Genomic DNA, 9518 nt, shown 5'->3' on the forward strand with positions numbered 1-9518 from the left:
GCCGGGGACAGCGGTGGATCGGGAGCATGGCGCCGGGGACAGCGGTGGATCGGGAGCGTGGCGCCGGGGACAGCGGTGGATCGGGAGCGGCGGCGGGGACAGCGGTGGATCGGGAGCGTGGTGCCGGGGACAGCGGTGGATCGGGAGCGGCGGCGGGGACAGCGGTGCATCGGGAGCAGCGGCGGGGACATCGGTGCATCGGGAGCAGCGGCGGGGACAGCGGTGGAGCGGGAGCATGGCGCCGGGGACAGTGGTGGATGAGGAGCGTGGCGCCGGGGACAGCGGTGGATCGGGAGCAGCGGCGGGGCGATCGGAGACAGCGGCGGGGACAGCGGTGGATCGGGAGCTGCTGCGGGGCGATCGGGGACAGGGGCGGGCGGCGGGGACAGCAACTTACCGCTCTCCTCGGCTTCCAGGGACGGTCACAGGCCGCAGATCCACATTGATTGGAGAGAGCGGTCACAAGACCGGTCTCTCCAATCAGAGCTGGGGGCGGGTGAAGCATCGATCACCCAGCTCCAGCCAATGGCCAGTGCTACAGCAGCACTGATCAGGGCTGGATTTCAATGTTCCAGCCATTTTCAATGGCTGGAACATTACAGTGGCTGTAATTGGCTGAGCGGCGTTCGTCAGCCAATCACAGCCTCTGTAGGTTCGGGGCGGAGGCACCACCCCTCCTGAGGTCAGGCAGAGGTCCCCTCCTTCCCGAATCTACCGTTTAATTAAACAAATTTCACTCCCCGGGGCTCCGGGACCGCGATTTCGCCATGACGTACTGAGTACGTCATGGGTCGTTTAGCACCATGTCACCATGACGTACCCAGTACGTCAAAGGTCGTTAAGGGGTTAAAAGAAGATATGTCACCAGATCTCACAATACAAATGTATTATTTAATACATTTCTTGGACCTGATGAAGATGGTGTACCTAGAGTAAAAATCCATGTCAGATTAGCTGTATAATATTTTTTTTTAAATCTGCACCTGCATGACCTGAATGAAAGCTCCTCAGTGTCCTTCCTCGCTGCTGAGATCTCACACTGCTCAGCATAAGCTATGTCTGTCAGACAGGTTGGGGTGAGCAGAGAGTGAACACACATGGATTCATGAACTCTCTCACTATTATTGGACTTTAATAGTAGGCATTTAGAGCCATGCTGACATTGATTGTCTCACAGTAAGTACACCAGTCCCATCAGGTATAACAAATATGTTTAATAATGTATGCAATTTAAATTGTGAAATTTGGTGACAAATCTACTTTAAAAACACATTCATATTGGGGCAGATTTGTTTTAAGTTAAAATCAGTTTTATTTACGTGAAAGGTGTTGTGGCAGCAAACTGTCATGCGGTGTGCTGCTATGTACGCACCAGGTATCATGGTGACTTTGGACTCTGTTCACACTGCAGAGTCTGATACGCCACCTGGTGCTTCTGTGGTGCTTAGTCAGAGCCGGTTTTGTGCTTGCTTATGATTAGTCTGGCAGGATTTAATTCCTGCTGGTCTGTGAGTTGCTGCTGGGGTCACAGGTTACTGAAGACATCACAACCGCCTCTGCCCTTTAAAAGATGGTGGATCCTGATCCTCTATGCCGAATATAGTGAAAGCGATTCCGGTCTTGGTGCATGGTGATCCAGCTTCTGGAGAACTGCTGTATGCAAACATGGTGTATTGTAGAGATACCTTGTCATTGTGTTTTTCTTTATGTCCTACTATGTACATAGTACACAGCCCGGTGTTCTTCCTCCGCTCGCCAACCGCCACTTTAGTGCAATACAGTAATAAGCATATTTTTTCTTCATGCGTCACAAGCATGGATGCTGTCACAGGTTCTTTCAACCAAACTTCATTGCTTGTCAACTTCAAAAACAGTCTTTTATCTCGCCAGAGGCGGGCAAATTCTTGTTCCCCAAAGGGGCTACCATTAGCAATAGATAATTCATACATTTTACGAGTCACCGTTTCCCTGGTACTCGGGCTCCCGTTGGGGTCCCTAAGCTCCTCATCCTCTCCTTCAGCCTCATTGTTCATAGCAGAATCAACAAGTCCTTCCGGTTAGTCAGGACCTCCTCTTGTCTCAAGAGCCCACTGACCGTCCGCTGATCAAGGGGATTTGTTAGGTATCCATCAGGGAATGGCCACCACCCGAGCCACACTATGTGTCCGGCACCTGGATTCAACCCAGGAGGTCACGCCAAATTAAAGTTATTGGGGTTTTTCCTCCACCAAGTCTCTCACAGACGCAGTCTGACACACTCCTCTCAGGGAGTCTCCTCACCCTAACTGATTTTTTTAACCGTTACTTTTCAAACTAAGCCCCTCCCCTTCACTAACTCCCTCTAGCCCTGGAGCACCAGGGAAGCAGCTTACACATTGTGGCCACCTAGTGGTCGTTTAAATACATTACACCATAACATTAACTTTAAGGCTTTGTGCGCACTGGAAAATGGAATTTTCTCAAGAAAATTCCGCAGGCATTGAAAGATTACCGCACCCGCTGTAAAAAAAATGCGGCAAACCACACCCGAAAACCACATGCGGTTTGCTGCGGTTTTACCACAGTATTGTTTGTGGTATTGCCGCGGTTTTGCCACGTGCGGGTTGGTACATGTGCTTTATTGCATTCAATGCAATAAAGCACATTGAAGGAAAAAAAAAAGTCATTTCAATCTGAGATAGATAGATAGATAAATAGACAGATAGAAGAAAGATATATAGATAGAGTACCTGTGAGCACACGCTGCATTTCTCACGGTCGGCAGTGTGTTCACATTACCGGCCATGGGAAATGCCCTGTGGTTACCTCAGCTGTCTCACTGCGAGGCTGCATTCAGTCTGTGTCAGTGTCACTCGCTTCTGGATGCGAGCATCGCAGGACGTGGATTACGCCGAAGCCGTGTGGATTACGCCGGAGCTGTGTGTTTGGGAGGGGTTAATAAAATGGTGAACCAGGAGCTTTTTTGTGTTTTATTTAAAATTAAGGAATTTTCGGTGTGTGTTTTTTCACTTTACTTACGGGTTGATCATGTCAGCTGTCACATAGACGCTGCCATGATCAAGCCTGGACTTAGTGGTGGCAATCCACCGCCATTAACTCCTTACATTACCTTGATTGCCACCGCATCACGGCAACAAGACTCTTCTTGTTGCCGTGATGCGGTGGCAATCAAGGTAATGTAAGGAGTTAATGACGGGGGACACTCCGGGACTGTCGCATAATGCATGCGACAGTCCCGGGGCAGCTACGGGCTGATATTCTCGGCTGTGAGAGGGGGGAGAGAGGCGGGGGACATTAACCCTGCCCCCCCCCTCCCCAGCCTGAGAATACCGGGCCGCCGCTGTGTGCTTACCTCGGCTGGAAGGTAAAAATACAGCGGAGCCCACGTGTTTTGTTTTCTATATTTCCGTTTGCTTTCTATGTGTATTCTATATGTCTGTGATGTCTGTGTGTGTCTGTGATCTGTGTGTTTACTCTGCTCCGCTTCCTCTTCCTGGCATAATGACATCACTTCCCTGCAAACCGCAGGCAGCGATGTACATTACCGCAGGTAAACCACGAAATACCGGAGGGAATAACGCAGGAAATGAACCGCACAGAATTTGCTGCCTGCGTTATTCCCTGCGGGATTTCACGATTACATTGGAGTCAATGGAGTGAAATCCCGCAGCGACGTGCGGAAAAGAAGTGACATGCAATTGTTTTTGCTGCGGGAATCCCGCAGCAAAACATGCAGCTGCCAAATTCCGCATAGTGCGCACAGCATTTTTTTTTTTTTCCATAGGTTTTGCTGGTGATTCACTGCAGAGATGTTATGAACATTTTCTGCAGAGAAACATGCAGCAAAACCGCAGGAAATCCGTGGGAAAAAACGGTAAGTGCGCACAGGGCCTAAAGGGAACCTGTCACCAGATGTTTATAATACTCACCTAACGGTCGGTGCGGAGCAAACTGGTTGGATAAGCGTCTCCGTTCTCCGGGTCTGCGCCTCCTCTTTTGGCCATCTTTCTTCTCCTTCTTCTGAAGTTAGTGCGGATGATGCATTCTATGTCATCCACACAGGCCGACATTGAGGTCCTGCGCAGGCCCTGAGTAGGGCAGATCAAAGTATTGCAGTGCGCCTGCACGGGACCTCAATGCCGGCTAGTGTAGATGACGTAGAACGCGTCATCCACACTAGCTTAAGAAGGAGGAGGACAAAGATGGCCAAAAAAGATGGCGCGGACCCGTAGAACGGAGACGCCCATCCGACCAGTCTGCACCGCACTGACCGTTAGGTGAGTATTATAAACATCCGGTGAAGGGTTCCCTTTAAACATTGCATTTCATACGCAATAATAATAATAATCTTTATTTCTATAGCGCCAACATATTCCGTAGCGCTTTACAATTCAGGAGGATCATATACAAACAAGTAACAGTTATAGAAATACAATATTTAGAGGGGAAAAAATACAACCCTGCTCGTGAGAGCTTACAATCTACAATGAGATGGGGGGAGAGGCAAGGTTCAAGTGCTTATTTACAATGACAATCCAACCATCTCACGGAAATAAGGCTGGATAATGGTTTCCTGGACCAGTGGGCCCGAGCCTTGAGATGCCTTTGGGTGCCATGGAGTTTGATGTGGAGCTATGTTGTGAGAGGTTGTAGAGGGACTATGTGAATCGAATCTGATTAGGGAGTGTGATAGGCCGCCCTAAAAAGATGCGTCTTTAGGGTGCAATGGATTTGCAGGTATGGGGTGGCCGAGCCTTACCCCCCCTGACATATATGCGTGTGCCATGTGTTTGTGTGTATTTTATGTGTACTATGTAGAATGTTTGTAATGTTTCAGCACTTGCATATTTTATTTTTGTCTCCCTAATGTAAATACGCATGTAAATGTGCGAGTACATATATATATTTTATTTTCCACCAAACTTATTTCCAGGGAACAACGGTGATCCCGCTGCTTACATCGGTGCTGTACGACAAACGTCACTGGGAGACGCCACTCCAGTTTAATCCCAACCATTTCTTAGATTCTGAGGGGAAATTTGTAAAGAAAGAAGCTTTTGTGCCCTTCTCCACAGGTAACGCACTCCTGACTGAAACACAACACGCACCAGCTACTGGGGGAGACATGGCGCCATGTAGCCCTGGCCAATGGATTTCCTGGCAAAATGTTTGCTTCATGCAAAGAAACATAGCGCACAGTATACATTGTTTTTGACACCCAATCACGTCACAGCTTTCATTTTACAAGGGCTGTTTAACGATTTTATGTTTTTCCTCCCCTTCTTCCAAGAGCCCTAACTTTTTTATTTTTCCATCAATATTGCCATATGAGGACTTGCTTTTTTGCGGGACGAGTTGTACTTAAGTTGTACATTAGTTGTACTGAAAAATGGGAAAAAAAATTCCAAGTGCGAAGAAACTGCAAAAAAAAAGTGAAAATTCCACGATTGTTTTTTTGGGTATTTTACTTACAGTGTTCACTATGTGGTATAATTGACATGTTGGTGTGATGCCTCAGGTCGGTGCGTGTTCGTAGATACCAAACATGTATAGTTTTATTATTATATAAGTGAAACAAAATTCAGAAGTTTGTCCAAAAAAAGAAAAGCGCTTTTGTCACCATTTTCCGAGACCCGTAGCGTTCTCATTTTTCGGGATCTGGGGCTCAGTGATGGCTTATTTTTTGTGTCTTGAGCTAGCATTGTTAATTATATGATTTTTGCATAGATGCAATGTTTTGATCCCCTGTTGACCAAAAAAATTTAATTTTGGCATTTGCTGCGCCATGTACCAATCAGATTAATTGATTTTATATTTTGATAGATCGGGCATTTCTGAAAGCGGCGATATCAAATATATGTATTTTTTTTATTTATTGTTTTATTCTCAATAGGGCAAAAGGGGGTAATTTTAAATATTAAGATTTTTTTATATTTTTTAAAACTTTTTTTTTTAAACTTTTTATATTGATTTTACTAGTCCCTTTACGGTGACTTTATGACTGTAGGGTCTGATCGCTTCTGCTGATCAGAGCGGTGCTTCAGCACCACTCTGATCAGCAGAAATGCTATATTCCTGTGAGTGTAAGCACTCTGCCGGAATTCACAGGAAGTGAGTCATAACAGTGACAGGGGTCATTATCTGACCCCATGCTAGCATGGCAACACATTGGCACCCCATGATCGCGTCACGCGGGGGTGGTAACAGCGCGGCCTTGCCAGAGCAAGTTAGATCACACTGTCAGAGGTTTTACAGCGCAATCCAAGGGGTTAACAGGAACGGGTGGCGCACATGTCTGCTGATCAGATCAGAAGACATGTGCGAAGATTACCATGGGCTCGCCCTAGGACGTACATATACGTAAGTGGTTAAATGGTTAATAAATGATAGCTGAGCTGCGTCTGGTTGCTTTAGGCAACAAAGACAGGTTTCCTTTAAGACATTGTTGATAAATGAGGCACAAAGGTCCCGATTCAACAAGATGGCAATTTTCCAGGCAGGTTTGGTTGAAGTCAGACTCTCCTAATTCATTAAAACTGACTAAACACTGATCAAAAACTGACGAAAATCTGATCTAAAATTTTGATGATCATTATAAAGACAGACAAAAAATCCCTAAATTTCTTAGAAAGGCCTAACTTTTTCAGCTTTAGTCATTAATCCTCTTTTAACATTTATGTCTTTCTTCCTGTAGGACGCAGGCTTTGTTTGGGAGAGAGCCTTGCAAAGATGGAGCTGTTCATATTTTTTACTGGATTACTTCAAAAGTTCACCTTTACCCCTCCAGATGGCATGAAGGAATGTCAATTAGACCTGGATGCTGATCCATGTTTCACGTTAAGGCCTCAGCCTCACCTGGAGTGTTGTGCTAAATGAACATAATTTGTCCGCAGGACTCCTGAACTTGTCTTAGGTATTTGATAAAGCATCAGTTGAGGTCCCTGATTTCTGGCACCTTACTGATTGACAAAAAGTCACCTCTGTTACCTCATTTTTTCTTACTTTTCAATTGGCTGACCATGGCCTCATGTATAAGAAATAGAAGTCGGCAGTAGCACCCAGGGATTTCATTGTAGGACGTCAGAAGGAGATAATGTTGTTGAGACTTTCCTACTGGTTCTTAATATACTGAAGTGTCTCTTTGTATCACATACACATATCTCTCAACTTTGGAAGAACAGAAAGAGGGACAAAGCAGAAGGCAAATTTTGACCACTCCCCTAGCCACACCCATTTGCCATTTTGCTACCCTGGCAGGAGGACATGTCAAAGGCCTGATGGCAATGAAGAACATTCAGCAGATGCCCAAGACTGCAGGGCGTAGACCCAAATCCTTGGACTGTCCATTGTGTCCAGGATGGTTGGGACTTGAGATGAACGGATCGATTCATAGGACTCAGGGTCCACAGTCCAGACTGGTGGTTTCCGACGGCTGTACAGAAGGCCTCAAATCTCTTACCTTATGGTGTCTCCAGCACAGCTTTTGACTAGGGCTACCAACAGAAATTTCAGGGCCCCTTTGAGAATCCACTCCAGCTCCGCCATCAACGCCTTAAGTATTCCACAGTCCCTAAACCTGCCGTTCCGCAATCCTCATCGCTGTCTCCCGTAGAGATGAAAGGGAGGCATGAAGGAAGCGGCCGCCTTGGATATTCGGCAGAATATTGGCGTGGCTGTCAGCACCAAACTTCTGCTTGAAGATCCACCATGTGAACTTGGCCTAATAATTATCCCATACGTTTTGTATAAGGGATAAGTATTAGGTTACTAGAATATCCCCTGTAAGACAGGCAATTGTACCTTATTGCAGACCGGCAGGAGTCAGTAGGGACAGAGACGGCCTCCAACTTTACACTGCACGAGCAGGGAGGGGGACACAAGAAGAGTAGTAGGTAGGTGGGACAATTGGTGGGTAAATGGAAGCTTGTATGGTGGAATGAGAGGTCATATGGGATGGACAAATGGGCAGGTAGACGCACCTCATCACTTTCGGGCTCTCAACTCCTGCATATACCGAAATGTGTCACAAGGGCCCAGGGTGCACTGGCAGCTTAGTTTTTACATGTGCTTTTAGGCCCTACATAGAAACCTCTAGAGAAAAAAAGGCACCAAAACTGCACAATTTAGCAACATCTTTGATGCAAAAAAAAGCAGCAGGTAAAATACAGCATTTATGCTACATGTGAACACGACCTAAATGTTCAATCAAAGTGGATGTGATTTCATGAAATCTTCGCCCTTAGACGCTGCTGAACTGTGTGGTTTTTGTGCTTTTTTACCTCTATGGTTTTCTATGTGATGCCTGAAAAAATGCAGGTAAAAAACCTCAATTTTTAAGCACAGAATCAAAGCTTTTCTATAATATTAAGAAAGCATTACAAATTCGGATTTACATCTGCACCAAAACAATCATCAAATAACAAGGAAAATGCATAAAATAAACAGAAAACGTGATAATTATAAAAGAATATTGTTATTGTGTTGTGTGGTGCGGACATCTGCAGAAAAAAAGCAGTAGAAAAAATGCAGCATTTATGTTATATTTTTATCACATTTTTAATGGATTTAATTGAGAAAAATAATCGAACGATTTTTTTATGTAATTTACTAATCACCCTCAATTATGTGATCACTGTGTTGTGCGGGTCATTACAGGGACAGCAAATATGTTCATGTTAAGTGCTGACTTGTGATATTATTTTTTAAAAGTGCATTAAAATAGCATTGTTTTAATTGTTTTTTATTATTTGATAGGAAAAAAAATATTTTTTTATTCTACCTCTAGAATACCGGGACATAGAAATACAGTACATTGCTATGTATAACGTATCTCTGTACACTACTATCATCTGCTTGGGTTGTGCTCCTGCCTGCAACTGTAGAGGTTGTCGGTTCAAGTCCCATACACATTCACAGGAAAAGAGAAAATTACATTTTCGCAATTGTTTATTTAGTAATGTTATAGGAACAATCTAATTAGTTCTTCACCACTAAAATACAGGTACATAGAAATACACTGCTATGTACAGATGTATCTCTATGTACATGTATAATCTGCTTTTGAGTTCACTGCCTACACTACAGGTCATTGTTGATTTTTCCTTTGTCCTGATGAAGGAGGCTCCGACCTCTGAAACATGTAGACCTGTAAAATAAAGAAGAATTGATTAAATCAACAGTCTATTACTTCAGCAGCAGCGCGGCATTAACCCCGTTGCTCCTCTCCAGCATTGAATTTTTACACTACAGATCAAGTATACCGAATTCTCCTAACTCTCTCAATCTGGCCCATTGTATCCAGGTTGGTTAGTATTTGAGATGATTGGATCGATTCATAGGACTCAGAGTCCACAGTACCGATCAGTGGTTCCCGGTGGCTGGATGGAAGGCTGCAAATCTCTTACCTTATGGCGTCCCTGGCAGCTTTTGATCAGGGCTGCCAGCAGAAATTTCTACAAGTAGTTGACAAGTTTGAGTCTCGGGAAGATCAGAGAAAATAAATGTTTATTTAATTTATG

General features: G+C 45.0%; 1 protein-coding gene across 1 annotated transcript in view; it reads left to right on the forward strand.

Annotated features, from left to right (window-relative positions):
• The window catches only part of LOC142245404 (cytochrome P450 2W1-like), a 30219-nt gene extending 21076 nt beyond the window's left edge, over positions 1-9143 (forward strand). The window contains exons 8-9 of the mRNA XM_075318077.1: positions 4934-5075; positions 6695-9143. Of these exons, the coding sequence (XP_075174192.1) occupies positions 4934-5075; positions 6695-6876 (324 nt within the window). The 3' untranslated portion in view covers positions 6877-9143. The remainder of the gene's footprint in view (positions 1-4933; positions 5076-6694) is intronic.
• Positions 9144-9518: the final 375 nt, after the last annotated feature.

This window comes from Anomaloglossus baeobatrachus, chromosome 7 (assembly GCF_048569485.1).
Source record: "Anomaloglossus baeobatrachus isolate aAnoBae1 chromosome 7, aAnoBae1.hap1, whole genome shotgun sequence".
Classification (NCBI taxonomy): domain Eukaryota; kingdom Metazoa; phylum Chordata; class Amphibia; order Anura; family Aromobatidae; genus Anomaloglossus; species Anomaloglossus baeobatrachus.